Below are 16,035 nucleotides of genomic sequence, written 5' to 3'. Positions count from 1 at the left end.
CCAGACACTTTTGACATTCACTCGGAGGGCACCACATGCTTCGATCCATGCGTTCCCTGTCCACTGCTTTCCGCACCAGTGCTACGTGTAAATTACGCATTTCACTGCCTCGCTACGTGTGTTGGAAGCAGATAAGCATCGCCAGCTCGTTCTCACAAACACCGAGAATAACGCGAATAAACCCTCGGCAGAACTCACTAAGAACATCTTGCAGGTTTACAGCCAGAGCCTGCGCCGATTCTGGCCCACCATGACCGTCGAATACTGCTTGAATACGGACGTTCGGTTGCCCAGGCACAGCGGCCGTAACCACACACGCCTGGAAACAACACGGAAATAACTGGATGACTAATGTCGCATATGCATAAATAGCCGTATTTGGGATGCGCAGTTCACTTGCCAGACAAACACTCAGTTGCGTGTCTGAATCTGTGCAAAGCTATGCCGACAGCTGCCTTAATCACAGGAGAGACCCCAGACCCGCACGTACGTCACATCACCTGACCTATGAAAGGCAATCCACAGCGAAGCGGCGTCAGTGCCCTACGCGGGACTAGATCAGTTCTTACTATGTTCATTCATACACACACTACTTGTGGGGCATGTGAGACCTTTCGGTATGGCCAACTCACATCTTCAAAATATCGTCGTCTTCCCCTCATCATGGCTGTTCCTATTTTCAGGTGCCATTCCTTCGTTTTCATGACCATGATGTCACTCCCATCGCCGGAGAGTAGAAAAGTGTCATGTCCTAAATGAGGAGTTGGCTGAACGCAGAACAACGGGAACCGACACGTAGCTGTCCTGTAAAGGGAGCAGGTGAGCCACTGACCATGTTCCTACGCTGTACAAATATGGAGACTTCTCCTGAACGCAGGGAAAGATCGGAGCGGCGTCTCAGGGCGACGGGTCGGCTGTCTCTGTCAGCTGGTTATCACAATCAGGAGAATGGCCGAGAAACAAGATGCAAACAGCGAGTAGCCTCTGGCGTACAAGAAGGCTTCTGTGCAACAGTGTGACCTCGTCTCCCAGCCCTGTGAGAACTGTCGATATCATGAACTTCTGGAACGGCTCGTTCCCTCTTCCGTAAGCAAACAGCACTACCTGATCCAGCTCTTAAAATTTTGTACATCACGGAGGCGCAACGTTTCGAAACATACTTGCTGCCGCTGACAGAGAAACCAGAGCAACTCCGCGACCCACAGACATCAATACCAGAAGGGTTCAACCACTCGAGGCCTGCTTCAAAGGGCGCACATATTTTTGCGTCAAGCAGGCACGACGCGGCTATTTCGTTCTGTGGGCACACGAGTGTCTTCCACTAAGTTGTAAACCCAAGCGCCGCGACCAGCACCACCAACGTCTGCCTCTGAACCGAACACCCCCCTCTGGAAAGCCATTCTTGTTTCTAGATCCGGGTTCTGTTGTAACTCAGCCGCCGTTTTCGTGAGTGGGTCCTACCAAGATGACGCGGAGCTTTCAAAATAGACACTCCACTGTCTCCCCCATCATGGAATCTCAGACACCCGTCTGGTAGCGAAACCTCTGGTCTCACGCAAGGCCGCCGCAGACACCGTCGCACATCTTTGGGGACTTTAAACTCCTTTGCCGATCTACATGCATATTTGGTGACTCCAACGAAACTGCCTACACTGGAAAAAAGAAGTGACTTGAAAAAGGTGGGGGGAACAGAACCGCACGAGCTTAGCTCGCCCTCTGAATATAGTCAGCAAGCAGCAACTTGAACAAGCAAGAGCCTACGACAAGAAAGGAATGCCTTCTCAAGAACTGCTTCCAGTTGCGTCGCACGCTTGCGACACACAGTTCAAACACATCACACGCTAGATCTACATCTAGGAGGACGCTTCTTCATATCCGCAACTACGGTAGAAAATATGTTTGGACACAATGGACATCATTCCAGTGCATTATAAGCTAAACCCGACTCAGGCGCGTCAGCACCGCTTGTATCGGACAAAAACAAAATCCTTTTCCAGAAGCCCCGGCGTATAGCCGACTTCTGTATTGCACGTACTCGAGTTACCGCATGGCTTCCGGTCGGAGAAAGGGACAGTGACAAGAGAACTGCCGCGGCTATTGTAAACACGCCTCTCATTGTGGAAAGACAACTTCTCAGACACGAATCCTGGCCGATGAAGACAACGAGCCACAGAAGTTGGACGGCGGCACTTCCGCGTAAGATTGGTAAACAAATTGTGGCAGGCCAGTACCGCGCAAGCTTGTACTACCAATTTTCTCCGGTGTGTCTTTGTAGATAGAGACACGAATATCAAAGCAGAGCGACACGACAACGATCCGCCCCCCTTTCTGCTCATACACAGACCTGCTATCATCGTGATTTTATGACGCGGTGCTCCACGGCTAGCTCGTGCATCACGCATCGGTTGAGAGCACGACAACACAGGCGCTTGTTCGCTGGGTTCCGCAGCTGCGGTGTCTTCGTCGTTTTCCTGGCGACTAGGAACTCCTGTTGAATTCATTCCACCGCAGTTACAGTCCCTGTAGAAATTCATGGAGCTGGAAAAGCGAGTCTCAATGCACTGTATCAGCCATGAATACACACATGCGTTGCACTTGTGAAACAGCGCCTGCACGCGCTGCGCGAAGACGGACAAAAGGGTGAAACCGACTATGAGCAATTGATGCATCGTGCTGCTCCTGTCGAAACCAACCAAGGAGAGGGTAGGGCATCCGCCAGATTAGACAAAGGCGCAAACTTCTATCAAGAAACAGTCCTTCTCAGACAAAAACACGGTTTTTTAGTGTGATGCTGTCCAGAACGATTTTCTTGTCATTCCTTGGCGATATGTTGGAAAGCCCAGATGGCTACACTTTACCGTATTGAATGAGGTATGGTATGTCGACGTTTTAGGTTCATTCTAGAGACCGACGGGCAGCCCTCCATTCTTCTGTAGCACTACCAGACGTCTTCACGCGCGCCAGCACCGAGGGGAGTTGGGGGGGGGTGCTTTCTGTCAAAACCTGGGGATCGCGAGTCGTTTTTTTACCGGCACTAAAGCGATATCCTTTCTTCTATAACCCGTAGTGAATACTCAGGGTTTACTCTGAGTGCGCAGTGAGATAGCTTGATACAGGGAACTTGACAAACGCTGCCAGATTTCAGTAAACTACAGGACAGAACGTTTTTAGAAGTGCTCTTACAGAATGTTAAACTTACAACACGGTATCGGTAATAAACTCACTTCTCTCGGAGTCCAGTTCGTCCAGGTTATACTTTGCTGCCTCCGTTCGACGTCCCGTTTGAGGTACATTGCCTCAGAGAAAATCCGTATAGTTTAACTTGTGTCACACCATGGTAGAAAACGGATAGGTGGGAGAATGGCCGTGCTCTCTTGCTCAGTCCGCTTTCGTGTGACCCCGGGGAAGGTCGGGTGACACAGGCTCTCATGTCCCCTTCTTCGAGCTTTACGGCGATGGCAGAGGGTGTTTTCTTGCCAAATCCGAAACGGGTGTCAGCGTTCTGCTTAAAGAGCCCTTGTGGGAACGCTTGTTCACAATCTTTTCCAGGAAGAGGGATTCAAGCTCCACGGCAGTATCAGAATTGAGCAGCCTTTGCTGGTTTGCGTTGAATTCATGAATGGCCGTAAAGGGGCGTTTGTGTATGCCGATGTGGACGACTTTTGAATCCATAGGTACATGCGTATTTAAAATGAGAAATACGCAAAGTTTTGAAACTGTAAGGGCGACTTTTTCCCAATCGGGTGTTCCACTAAAAACATGAGGAAAATGTGTTTAGCTGCACACTGATCTCTCGAAGGAGTGTGCTTTATGTGAAAAACGAATCTGCTTCTGTTAAACACAGTTTACACTTCGTTACTGCTGACCACCGTCCAAAAAAACGTGGCGGAAGGTTTTTTGCGTAAGGTGACAGCTCCAACAGGTATGCTGGTTACGTCGAAGAACGAATAAAGCCATCAATTGTCTGCAGGCTGTTGAGTGGCGACACGGGTTATCTGCGAAACGGACTGTGCGGAGCCGTTTTCGCCGTTCTTTTCAAGTTGCATTCGGGGTTGAGTTTTCGATATCATTGGAGTGATGTTGATTTCGTGGCGGCAAACAATGACACGAGGTATGCTCCTTCTACGTACAGAAATGTGTCGGTATATCAATTGTGTAGCGTTGAAAAAGTAACTGAGACTTTCTGTTTCCTTTTTCGCTTGCTGATTTCTGGAGTGACTGCCACAAAGTGAAGGCCGTGTACGATCCACCAGCTAATTTCGAAAATTGCTGCCACTGAGTCGTATGGCATCCGCAGGACGCGGCGTTTCTTCTTGCAGAAATGACTCAAGTGCGGACCATCCCAGTCGCTGACAGAAAGGTAAAAACGGAGACCGATCTCAATTATCGCCGAGACATCGAAAGGGAGTGTCGCCCTCGATCAGTCTCGTGTTTTGGGGGCGAACTGCGCGCCAGCCTCCAGAGGTCGACAGTTTACAAAATCGTCGCTCACGGGACGGTAGAAGCGGAAGGATGTTCTGAAAGTAAAAACCGTTCACTCTGTGCTTCCTTCACTATCGCGCAATGGAGAACTACCACCGTGTGAAAAGGCCCATGAGTCCACCACCATCATTGATTGCCGCCGCAGCCTTTTTCATATTTTGCTCTTTCGCGACAGGTGTTGAACCGAAAGATGGAGCAGCGTCCACGGCTTTTGTTAATAGGCAGTCCTCTCCTGCTGCCCTCCCAGACACAGGGGAGGCAATCGAATGGCGCTCCCACACTGCTAGTTCCAGACAGTCAGAGGACAATGCCGCGGGAATGCAGTCGGTGGTACGGAGCACTGGCCTGTCACAGTCAGGCCAGCATGCGGTCCAAGACGCCCTGGACCGGCGTGACTATACAGACGATCGAAGAGAAAAGGACGAGAGTGGAGAAGGAGAAAATGACCAATCGCGGGACACTCAAACTGCGCCTGGTGCTCCGAACGAGGGGGGCAAAAGCCGAAAAGCACTTGAAGGTGCCTCCAGCGGCGCACGCCAGCGAGAGCAAGTGGCAAAACACGACGTTGATGCTAAAAGGCCTCTTACGGCGAACAATATGGTACGGCCTGGTGCTGGAGTACCCAGATTTGCTTTGAAGGTTCCAGAGGGTAGAGGGCAAAAGATGAAGGCCAAACCGGACTCGCAATCACCTGCAACTGGAACGATTCAGGCATCAGACTCAGCTGCGACATTGCCCGTCGACAGCACTGCCGAACATTCTCGACACGCACTTCAGCAAGAGCAGATCACTGAATGGGAACTTGCGGAACCGCGACGAAAATCGAACGCCGCAACAAGAAACTTGACGACAGCGCAGTACGACACGGCAGTCGTTCCCCCGGAAGCGACTCCAGACGCATCGGGAGAAGAACAAATGGTCCGCCCCGTCGTGGTTGCAGCGCAAGCAGAGTTGAGAGGCCGCACAGACGGAAAAACGACCCCATGTAACGTGTCCGTCGCTGGTGTTTCCACGGGACAGCAAGCTGCAGTTGAAGGATGTCTAGACGGAAGCGAGACCCGCGGTGAAGGCGATACTGGAGAAACAGGCACTACAGTCTCTTGGCTACACAAGAAAATGTTAGGCGAGGAAGACTCTGATGGTACAGCGCCTGAGAGGACTCTGCCTTCACACGTACTCTCCTTGCGTACAGAGGGCGAATACGAAAACACAACAAAGGAATACTTCGAACTAGGGAAAATTTTTCGAGAGGACAGTTCATTGATGCCGCGGACCTACACTCGGCAAACCAATCTGGAGGAGAAACATTATTTGCGACCGAGAGACAGAGTCACTGAAGAGGGGAAGAAAACACAACCTCTATCTGAGGAGCCATTATTACACCGAGAGCTCTTGGAGGAAGGAAATCAAAACGACAAGCTCCTGAAAAACTATGGCGAATCTGCGGACACGGCTGCGACGCCAGAGGAGCACCAAATGAACCCAGTGGCACCCACGTACGATAAGAGAAAGAACGACGTGTTTCAGCGACAGCACATGTCTACGCCTAGCGAGCAGTTGAAGCTTACGAAGGAAGGCAGTTCTGCTGGTTCTCACGTCCCCGAGTCTTCGTCAGAACCAGGGGGTCAACGTGTGCCGGCATCGACCAGGGAAGCCTACGGGAGCGAGCACGATAGCGGAACCCTGGCATCAAGCCACGTGCAGAAAGATGTGGCATCGACGAGCGACAACGGGCTACCAAGGATTGATGAAATGGACCAAAAACTGCAACTTGGGAAGCAAGACGTCTCCGGCACAGAAGAAGCAGAAGGACACCATCAGCGTCAACCTGAGGAGAGTGTTAATGGAGACTCGGAGCCTATCGGTGGGGGAACCCCCGACGAAAGGGAGAGTATTCATCTCTCGCAGGATGGAGTGGAAAAAGGCCCTTTACAGGCGTTGCAGCAAGATGGAGGTGCCGGTGGGAAAGAGACCTCCTCGCCAGAAGCGGCAGAAGGATCTGCTCTGAAAGAACCTCAAGCCGGCCCATCGTCCAGTTCAGGTGACACAGTGCTTTTTCAACAAGTTAGCGGCTTCCCGCTCTCATTAGAATTCAGCATTTCCAGCGTCGCCTCATCCGATCCCACTGTGGACAATAATGCGGAAAGACACCGAAGCCGACCGAATGTTAGCAGCTCCAAAGATGATACAGAGCAACAAAGCAGTGATCAGCGAAGACCAGGACGTGGGTACCCGTCAGAAGGTCAGTTGGTTCACGGCAGTGTGGTTGAAACGCTTCATGAAGACGATGGAGTGTCTACGTTGCCAAGTAGAACAGACGAGCAGGCGAAGTCAGATACAGAAGATGTCGATTCGCTGCCGCAGATGAAATTGGAACCTTTGTTCGTAGATGTCGATTCCGATGGAACTAATTATGAGAAAGAGGATAGCCATGAGGATGGTGAGACAGGTGACAGTATGGGCGTAAGAGCATTGGATCCAGAGAAAAGTGGCACACAGGGAGAAACCGAGTTCATACCGGTAGAACATCGAACTCTGGAGGAAGCGTCGCGGGACGAAGTGCAAACGGAAGAAGGCGCACAGGGACGAAAAGAATCGGCACAGAAAGCTGAAAACGACCCGGGTGAGCGAGTAGCGAAGGGAATCGCCCAAAAGCCCCCCGCAGGCCAGTCACGGACTAGAGTACGAGGCGATGGCGCAGAAACGGGGCACACGTCGCCTCTCAATGGAGACAGGAAAATTCACGTGGGAACGAAAGCAGCATCGGAAGCTGAACTCGAAGGCAAATTGCAGGAACTAACAGAGCAAGAAGGATCTTCCGAGCGGATGAAAGAACGAGGGGCACACGACCAGAATGAAGAACAAACGAGAAACCACAGAAACGAGAAAAGCACCGCTGAACTCGATGAAGAAGGCAATAGCGAGGCAGATAGACTCAACGACTACCTGAAAGATCCTGGGCTTGAAGATGGAAGGCTGGATGCTCTTCTTGTCGAAACTGAGACCAACAGGACAGATAGTAATGCAGACCATAAGAAAGAAGGTAGCAGAGTAGCGAAAATGTTTGAAGAGATTCATTCGGAACAGGATGTTCAGCAGCAAACACGAGATACTGGTAGAACAGAAGTCGACTGCGACGTTGTAGAAGAAAGGCACCAAGTGAACGGGAAACGTGGAACCCAAAGAGGAGAAGACAAAACTGAACAGCTGGAACCGGAGATGTCAAGGAACAAAACTGAGTTGACAACCGGTGAATTGATGGTTGGAACAAATCCTGGAAAAGCACTACAGGTGAAGCGCCGAAACGCGGGTGAAGCGCAGAGGTCCTCTGAAGACGATTTGTCGGACGTGGTTCAGGAACTTGTGGCTGTTTCTGCTGCACGGGATGGTAAAAGGAGTTCTGAATGGCTGCCGGTGGCAGCAGAGGTGCGCGACTCGACTAGAACTTCGGTGAATAAGAAGGAAATCGCCTCTTTGGCATTTTCTTCACCGGGGCTGCGGGACCGCTTCACTGTGGCGCCTGAAAGTGCATCATCAAAACAGGACAAAAAACTAGCCCAGACCGCAGCGGCTCAGGTAACTGCAGTACACTTAGAAAATGTACATTTCGAAAGCGGTCGGCGAAAAACTTTTCTGTCAACACAGCCGCTATCGCACATGTTGCCTGACCTTGTTGACTTTGAAAGTCTTCCCGTGTCCACCCTCAGCTTGCCTACGCCCTTAGCTTCTGAGACAGCGAAAGAGGTCTCTGACGAAGCCGGAGATACGGTGGTTGACCCACCATCCCCTCTCGTACTTCATTTCATGCATTTGCCGAAATCGCAGATGATGCTGAATGACGTGCACTAGTCAGAAAGAGACTCAGTTCACATAAAACGCACAGCTGTCCTGCAGAATGAGCGTTCTGATAACTATGGCATTTCCTCCTATACCCATTCCGCTATGCTTCATTCCCAGGTCCCTTTTGATACATCGTTATCGAACCGTTTACCTGCTCACCATACCAGCTTGCCAGCAACGAACCCCGCATACGATTCCGAAGTGGTTCATATACTGCCTCAAGTGAACTCTGACAGTAACCGGATGGTCACAGTCTCCCCAGCCAAAGAGCGGATGGCGTCAACGGAGTTGCAGGCATTACAGATTCCAGAATCTGTCGATCCTTCGGCTGACCATGATTTCCTGTATACGTCTCGTAGCCGTTCTCCTGAATCTGCCGTTGAGGAACCACTACCAGCACAGAGCCAGTCCTCAAAGGCGGGGCAAATGGTAGAAACCCAAGGGGAGCCTGGTACCGGCCTGTCTGCGTCTAGTCTCGACGCGGCTGACAGAGCTGATCCGGTGGCTATCCTGAGTGACCCTCGAAAACCAGAAAGTTCTCAAACTGCTGTTCCACGTCCATCAGGTTCGAGTGGCGCGCCGGCACCGCTGACCTCCGTTACTCCAGCAGCCACAGGCACGAGAGAGACGTATGCAACGTTGGAATCTAGTATTTCTGGAGTTGATATCATCACAATCCCTGACAACCTATCCGATATGATACGAAATCCTGGGATACAAAGCCGTCGCCCAATGAATAGTGGCTCGAGCAGCAATCGTCCCAGTTCCGGTGAGAATGGAAGCGATGTCAACAGGCCGAAAGCAACATCGACAAATAGTGCAACAAAGAAAATAATTGATCTGACTCTGACACAAAGTCCTACCATGTTTGACCTGTTCATGGAACAAGAAGCTGCGGAAGGCATTACGCCTGGGGCAGACCTCGCTCCCACGCTCATGGAAGAGGCATCTGTGTCGCAATGGCCTGATGCCGCTTCTCAGCTTCAGACAACACAGACAGGAGAGAAGGAGTCTCCGAGCGAAGAAGAAGGGCTAGGGAATCCAGATGATGACGAAGAAGAGAATGATGAAGATGAAGAAGAGGAAGATGATATTAACACAGAAGAGGAAGATCCACAGCCACGTCGCACGTATCCTGTCCCTCTTCCTCTTCCCATTCCAATCAGCTTCCCATGGCTTGGAGGCCTCGGGGGAGGTGGCCTTGGTTTGCTGTCTGTTCGTGGACCGTCTGCTCCACAACCCGACTCGCCCGCTGTTCCTCCTCTAGACCCCTCCACGGCTCTAGGCGTTGGCAACGGCGTGCATCCGCATCTTTCTCCGTCCATGCCTCTGAAAGTTGAAGAGGGTGTCATTTCGAATATTGCGTCATCGACGTCGATGCCAGCATTGCGCGCTTCCTCAGCTGGAATGGCACCTGATACTTGGTTCGCCCCCAATGCTGGGAATCAAGTTCTGCCACCTTCCTCTGGGGCTTTTCTCGAGCGCACCACCGCTCCTCCCGTCTTCACGTCGGTAGTTCCAAGTACCATGGTTCCTCGCATTTTCGAAGCAGATCCAGGCCTTCCCATTCCTGCTTCTCACTCGGTTGGTTCGACACCGTCAAGTGCCCCCCCTCATACCCCGGCGCTGGCAAATGCCGACTCGGTGGCGCCACCAACGACTCCCCTCTCTGTGGCTTTCGGGTCCGTTGGGGCTCGCCCGTTTCCCGACACACTGCCAGTAGCCTCAGAGGTGGCTATTGCCCGGGTTTCCCCTCAGAATAGCTACACGACAGGCAGCACTGGCGTACATAGCCTGAGTCAAAACGGAAGCACTCCCCCAGCCTGGCAACCAACGGAGACACAACACTCTCTTCCAGTGTATGGAAACACTCTCCCTCCCAGAAATCATGGTCCGGGGATGCATAGATCTATTTACTCAGCCTCAGGAGACGTGTCGCCAACATCTGGTATTGGCGTGAAACCATTAGTGGGGGGGGAAGGTACGATATCTCGGCTGAGTGTTGCGACAGCACGGGATCAAGCGTTTGCGGCGTCAACCAGTCCCAGACTACCCAGTTTGACACAGACAGCTCCAGGCTTATCTCTCCTGGACGATGTCCACGCTCGGACGGGTTCAGCAGCTGGTTGGGGCAGCAACATTGCGGGTGCCGGCACTGTCTCGTCTTTCAGTATCCCCTCTTCATTGTATCCGGAGTCAATTCACTCCGTATCTTCCTTCCAGGGTCCTTCGTCTCTCCACAGTCCAGCATTTGCGTCTTCCACTCTGGGTTCCCCTATTTCTTCTGGATCGCCGCATTCTAGCACCAAGATTCCCACACCATTAACAACGTCCACACCTTCGTCCCCTGCACACTCTGACACATCAGGATCGTTGTCGCCAGTGCTGGCATCGACAACCACTGTTTTGCCTGAGCTTCCAAAACGGACACAACAGTCGATCACAAGTCATGACGTCCATGAAGTTGCTAGATCATCTCCCGGAATCTCTTCCACTACTCCAGCGGGGTTCTACTCGGGTTCCGTCAACCCGTCGTCCTTTAGTACTGAACTGAGTAACCTCGTGTATTCATCCACAACTTCCTCGGCCTTTGACAGTCCAGCTGGTACAACAGTATCGTCACGAGGAGGAAATCTTGGAGGTGCCAGAGCTTCGCCTGTCTCTATTCCTCGTGGCCCTTCTTCCCTGTCTCACCCAGGAGCCAGCCCTTCTCTTTCTACTCCAGGTGTTTCAGCAGGTGCCGGAATCAAGACAAGAGAAGGTGTGGGATCGGGAGGCATAGCAGCTGCAGGATCTGCAGCTGCTGGAGTGTCGCGGCAGTTGCCCGGTGCGGTGACGGCAATGCCGGCCATTGTTCAGTCAGCAGATCAGCTCTTCACTAGCACTTCGTCATTTATTGGGGTCGGCAACTCACTGATCAAGAGTTTCCCCTTCGAAGAGGCTCTCGAGTGGAGCCAGCAGAGGAATGAAGCGAGGAAAGAACAAAAGGAGAAGCCGCCCACGCACTGTAAGGACGCTCGCCCACGCAATAAACGACAAAAGGCTTACGGTGATCTGGCTGCTCAGCAGACAGCATATTAGATGGTTATCAGTGCTTGGATATATTGCATTGTTCTCTCGGTGGGTGGGGGGGTATTTTGGTGGAGAAGAGGGTGAGACAGTACAACCGAGAAGTCTGTCTCCTGTATTGGTGTGTATACACAGACATGCATTCAAGGCTTTGTGAGTGTTCACGTAAGCAAGGGTCAGACAGTTGTTCCATTCAGAGAATGCAGCTCTTGGACCGCATCAGTGACTGGTGATCCTCACCTATCGTTGCCAAAATGCCATGCTGTCGGTACTTGCACAGATGGATGGCTTGGCAATGAGCGGGCCTTGACTGTGGATGTGCCGGTATGCTTCTTCGTTCAGTGGGACAGCCGTGGGTTCGGTGCGTGAGCAGCGGCATGACTTGCTGCATTCCTCAGAAAGCTGTCGGCGGAGACTGGAAGAAGAAGCCTCCGTACCTAAACGAATCTCCAGCAGAAAATCGTGCGTGTCAAGCGCATTTCGTTCCCATGCAGAACGCGGTCTGCGCCTCCACCGCTTACGAGGTAAGGTGATAGTAACAGTACAAGGACGCAAATTGGGTTCACCTCTGCATACGTTAGTACCTAATGGTAGTTTTGAGGTAACAGTGTACGGCTTGTCGCGGCCGGATCGCATCGCCTATACTAGACCCGTGGTGGTGGACTCGACAGCGGCGAAAGACCGGATCGTAGGGGACTCACATGCGACGCTTCAGTGAATATGGAACGGGCCCTCTGCGAGAAATGTATGAAGTAAAAAGAGGCTCGCTACAGCCCGTAAGGTAATGTCCACTTCAGTGAATGCAGCAACTGATTTGTTTGGCAAACCCCGTTGTTACGACATAAAGAGTAGAGCAGCAGTTCGTAGTTTGATGTCAAAAAATGGGGACTGTGTCCCATGCGTTTCTAGGAATATAACAAAATACTGATTCGAATGTGTCTATATACGCAACTGTGCGGGGTGGGCACGATGACAAGTACACCTGTGTATGCTTATGGCATGGTAATGGATGGGCTCCACTGCATGTGATCACTGTTCATTTGCACAGGACAACGAATGTGGTATTCAGCGCATGGAGACTTCCCAGTTCATCCTATTTCGGCATGTGATCAATGTGCGTGGCTCAAAGAACTTGAAAGCTGTTTGTGAGTGCCGGTGGGCTCGGAGTCCTAGTTCTACGACCCCTCACCTGGATGGCAGAGCAGCGGTTTTGGCTGGTGTAGATAGCGAACAAGCAAAGCAGGGGCGCAGCGTAACGCCACCTGGCACACAGAGTGAAGGGTTCGCTTCTTGGCAGGTTTCGAAGAAGGCCATTGCCGAGAAACAACAACGTAGGGACAAAACCAACAAAGTGGCACAGGGTGTTGGAGCAGCTCTCAAGACTACGGCGCTTCTAACCCAGCAAGGCTCTGACGCCATGCACTCTAGCCTTGCTGGCATGGAGCGTGCACAAGGGGATCCTGCAGCCCAGGTTCAGGAAATAAGAGGTGGTGTAAAAGCAATTGCCGACCTCCTCATGAAAACCAGCGACACGAGTCCTGCAATGTCAATGGTCACCAAAGCTCTGGATGACCTCGCTTACCTTCAAAAGAAGTGAAGACATTGATGAGATTCAGGGTTCTTTGATGTCAGCCTGCATGTATAGAGAAATAGGTACAGAGCCATTTGTTGATACACGCCTGGATGCTTCCGAGGCATATACTTGTACCTACAGGTGTAGGTGTAGCTGCTCGAAACCTGTACATATAGAGATATGTCTGCACGCAGACATCAACGCAAATATATGTACGGATACATATGCATATGCGTACATGGTTGCACTCCCTAAATAAAGTAATTTTGGGGGGAAATACATCGTACTCAAATCGACCACGGGGCGCGTTGCTAGCGAAAGCAACCGCTGATCTGAAGCCCGCTGAAAAGCAGCAGCACCAACAGTCGATGACATTAATTCGTTACCAAGAAGACAGGTTACCCCTCTTCGAATGTCCAATGACAGCGAGTGCAGTCAGACTGCGCAATGCTGCCCGAGTTGAACCAGTTGGCAGCAACGGCAACATTGATGGATGCGCCGAAAAGTGTGAGTTCATCTAGTTGAAGGTTATTGAACCGTGAATGGGCTTGCCGCCGTCTCTCCCACGTTCTGCTTCCGCATCTTCGTTTCCAAACACGCGAACCATCTCCTCCATGTGTGATCCACTATGTGTCACATCCTTGGTGCTCGACAAACGCGTTCTCGTTCGTCTATGTACCTCTCAGTGTTGTTTACAGGTTCAGAAGTATCATAGAACACCTTTTTCCCACTTCTACCTCTGGCTGGGGCGCACACGATGCTTACAATACGCCGTGTATTTGCTAAAACAGTGTCCTCCGACTGTGTCCTGATGACACACCATACATTTTGTAGCAGATCTAGTCACAATTGCTGTTCTTGAGAGGCAATAATGTCGCTGGTGGGTTTCGAAGGGAAACCTCGTTCTACATACCGTTGCATTTGGGCACGATAAGCCCAGTATGCGTTATTTTCGTTGTTATGTGGCAGTTTTCCTCATCCGTCAAGGGTTCCTTTTTCAAGACACGGAGAAAACTTACCTTTCAAGGTATGCGCGCTGTTGCTGCAGTGCAACCCTCTGGTTCCACTCTGGTGATAGGGTTAACTTATCAAAAAGGAAAATATTTAGTATCTTGAATATCGTCAAGTAATCGACTGTTCCTAACTCAGAAGATGCTTCACCAGGTATTTTACACTTAGAGGGAAGCATCTGGAGACACAACAGTACCTCCTGTAGGTCGATAGCAGATTGCCTCACTGTGTATCAATGAACTACGTATCAGCTCTTCTCCAGGGCGCTAAAGGATGAAACGAGAACACTAGCTATGCACGTTCCTGGTTCAATCGCTTGGAAACTAGTGAAGTCTTCCTGCTGCACACAATCTAATCATTCAAGTCTGGCGTCGATGCGTTCAGTTGCGGAGATTCGATTTAGGGCAACACTCGCGGTACATTATAATTATGGAGACGTTTACGGTGCACTGCTAGTGCTGATAGAATACACCGTTAAATGCATGCTTATAACTGAAATCATGAATGAGGGACCAAACACCACATATGGGGTCAGTATATGACACCACAGTCCGCGGAGGCCACGAAACACAGCTCACTCCAGCAGCTTTCCATATCCCTGTATACTCAGATTGTTACTCACACATGCCAAACAGGGTGGCAGAGCATGGCGATGCAGACTGATAGATTTGCGCAGTGTGGCGCAGACGATCCATCCATTTCTTTATACAGACAATTTCGTAAAATTGACTGTAAGTGTGGAATTCGGAGAAGTAAGTTGCGTATTTGCTTATGGTACAGACTACCCGAGGGTGCAACAGTTCATGGTGCGTGACGCTGTTGGAAGAGAAAGCGTATGACCACAGCACTATTTTAAAGTCCCCACATACCCAAAAGAATTTCGGATACGGTAGCTGGGACAGTCTGAAGATAAGTTTCACTGGGCGCTGCAGTGCTACGCGAGGGCGAGTTCAGTGCGACCGTCGCAAGACTGTTTTGCCCTTGTCTGTTTCCGCTTTGCTGCCACTTTGCTACGTCCAAACTCATTTGGACACTTCCACCTGATCTAGTTACACTAGTACCAGTTCCTAGTTTCACCAATGGAGGACGCTGCTGCGCAACTCAGTACATTGGTCAGCGCGACACCTGACGACGACTACTGAACCTTAATATAAGATTTTCTCATATACAACATGGTAGTCACCTCGATCTGTCAGCAGCACGTCTCTTGCCAGCCAAACAGGTGTGTGCGCTCCTAGTGGTGACACAGTCCTTGCTATACTTTCAGACGAATGCAAGCATACTCTGATTCACTACAGACCATCGCTTCGTCTCCTGTCCCTTTCTAAGAAGAGAGTTCATTAAACCGTTGTGAGTCATCAACAAGGAACACGCGTTTTCCTTTAAATTACTCATTCGTTGACGATGTTTGGCTATCAGTTTGAGGAGAAGCAATCATGTCGTACATGCCATACATCGTCGTCACTTCTCTGCTCCCACCCTCCCCCTGTCACGTGGGAGATGTGAACAGACAAAAAAACCCGTTGTTGATAAGCTGCCACAGCGGTGGAGCGGGGCTGCAGGAACTCCCATCTGCCTTCTTGTTTATAAAGTTACAACGTGAATTTTCGGCAAATGCGTGTTGTGATAACAACGTATACGGAACCTTGCACCCCCGGTGACTCGGGACCGCCAGTTCGATCAATCATCAACTGTTTTTTTTTGATGACAGGAGGGACGCTACTTCTACGACCTGTACACATATAAACACCTATGCTTGTTTACTTTTTTGCGTATCACTGCGTACAAATCAAGCAAACCCCAGTAAAGGGCAAATCTCGTTTCGGAATAGCGTATCTGTGTACGAATCTTTTCGTGCACGATCATTTCTTATTCTGAAGTGCGATAACTGATTCCCTCTGCCGCTGTATATTTCTATTTCAATTGTTTTCTACCTGCTTCGCTTCACCTTGAGACCTCAAGATCCTTTAGAGTCCCGCGAGTGCATAATTATTTACGTACACGCTCTCCTCCATATATACGTTTTTACACTATCGTCCTTTGTTTTCTTTGGAAAAGGC

At 50.8% G+C, this 16,035-nt stretch overlaps 3 protein-coding genes across 3 annotated transcripts in view; 2 read left to right on the top strand and 1 right to left on the bottom strand.

Annotated features, from left to right (window-relative positions):
* Nucleotides 1–2,466, bottom strand: part of TGME49_201630 (protein phosphatase 2C domain-containing protein) — a 5,503-nt gene extending 3,037 nt beyond the window's left edge. The window contains exons 1-4 of the mRNA XM_018779171.1: nt 2,036–2,466; nt 1,161–1,169; nt 633–767; nt 199–319 (exon numbers count right to left, since the gene is read on the bottom strand). Coding sequence (XP_018637437.1) covers nt 199–319; nt 633–767; nt 1,161–1,169; nt 2,036–2,116 — 346 coding nt within the window. The 5' untranslated portion in view covers nt 2,117–2,466. The remainder of the gene's footprint in view (nt 1–198; nt 320–632; nt 768–1,160; nt 1,170–2,035) is intronic.
* A 2,097-nt stretch (nt 2,467–4,563) lies between these two features.
* Nucleotides 4,564–8,331, top strand: TGME49_201640 (hypothetical protein; the record flags this gene model as incomplete). Its single annotated transcript, XM_018779172.1, has 1 exon — nt 4,564–8,331. One exon carries the CDS (start codon nt 4,564–4,566, stop codon nt 8,329–8,331), a length of 3,768 nt encoding a protein of 1,255 aa, XP_018637436.1.
* Nucleotides 8,332–8,424: 93 nt separating this feature from the next.
* On the top strand, nt 8,425–13,816 carry TGME49_201650 (hypothetical protein; the record flags this gene model as incomplete). Its single annotated transcript, XM_002367420.2, has 3 exons — nt 8,425–11,329; nt 11,734–11,915; nt 12,689–13,816. 3 exons carry the CDS (start codon nt 8,425–8,427, stop codon nt 12,986–12,988), a joined length of 3,387 nt encoding a protein of 1,128 aa, XP_002367461.2. The 3' UTR covers nt 12,989–13,816.
* Nucleotides 13,817–16,035: the final 2,219 nt, after the last annotated feature.

The sequence above is a fragment of the Toxoplasma gondii genome, chromosome VIIa (genome assembly GCF_000006565.2).
Source record: "Toxoplasma gondii ME49 chromosome VIIa, whole genome shotgun sequence".
Lineage (NCBI taxonomy): Eukaryota > Apicomplexa > Conoidasida > Eucoccidiorida > Sarcocystidae > Toxoplasma > Toxoplasma gondii.
Note: the sequence above shows the minus strand (reverse complement) of the source record. Positions and strands in the feature narration are given on the sequence as shown.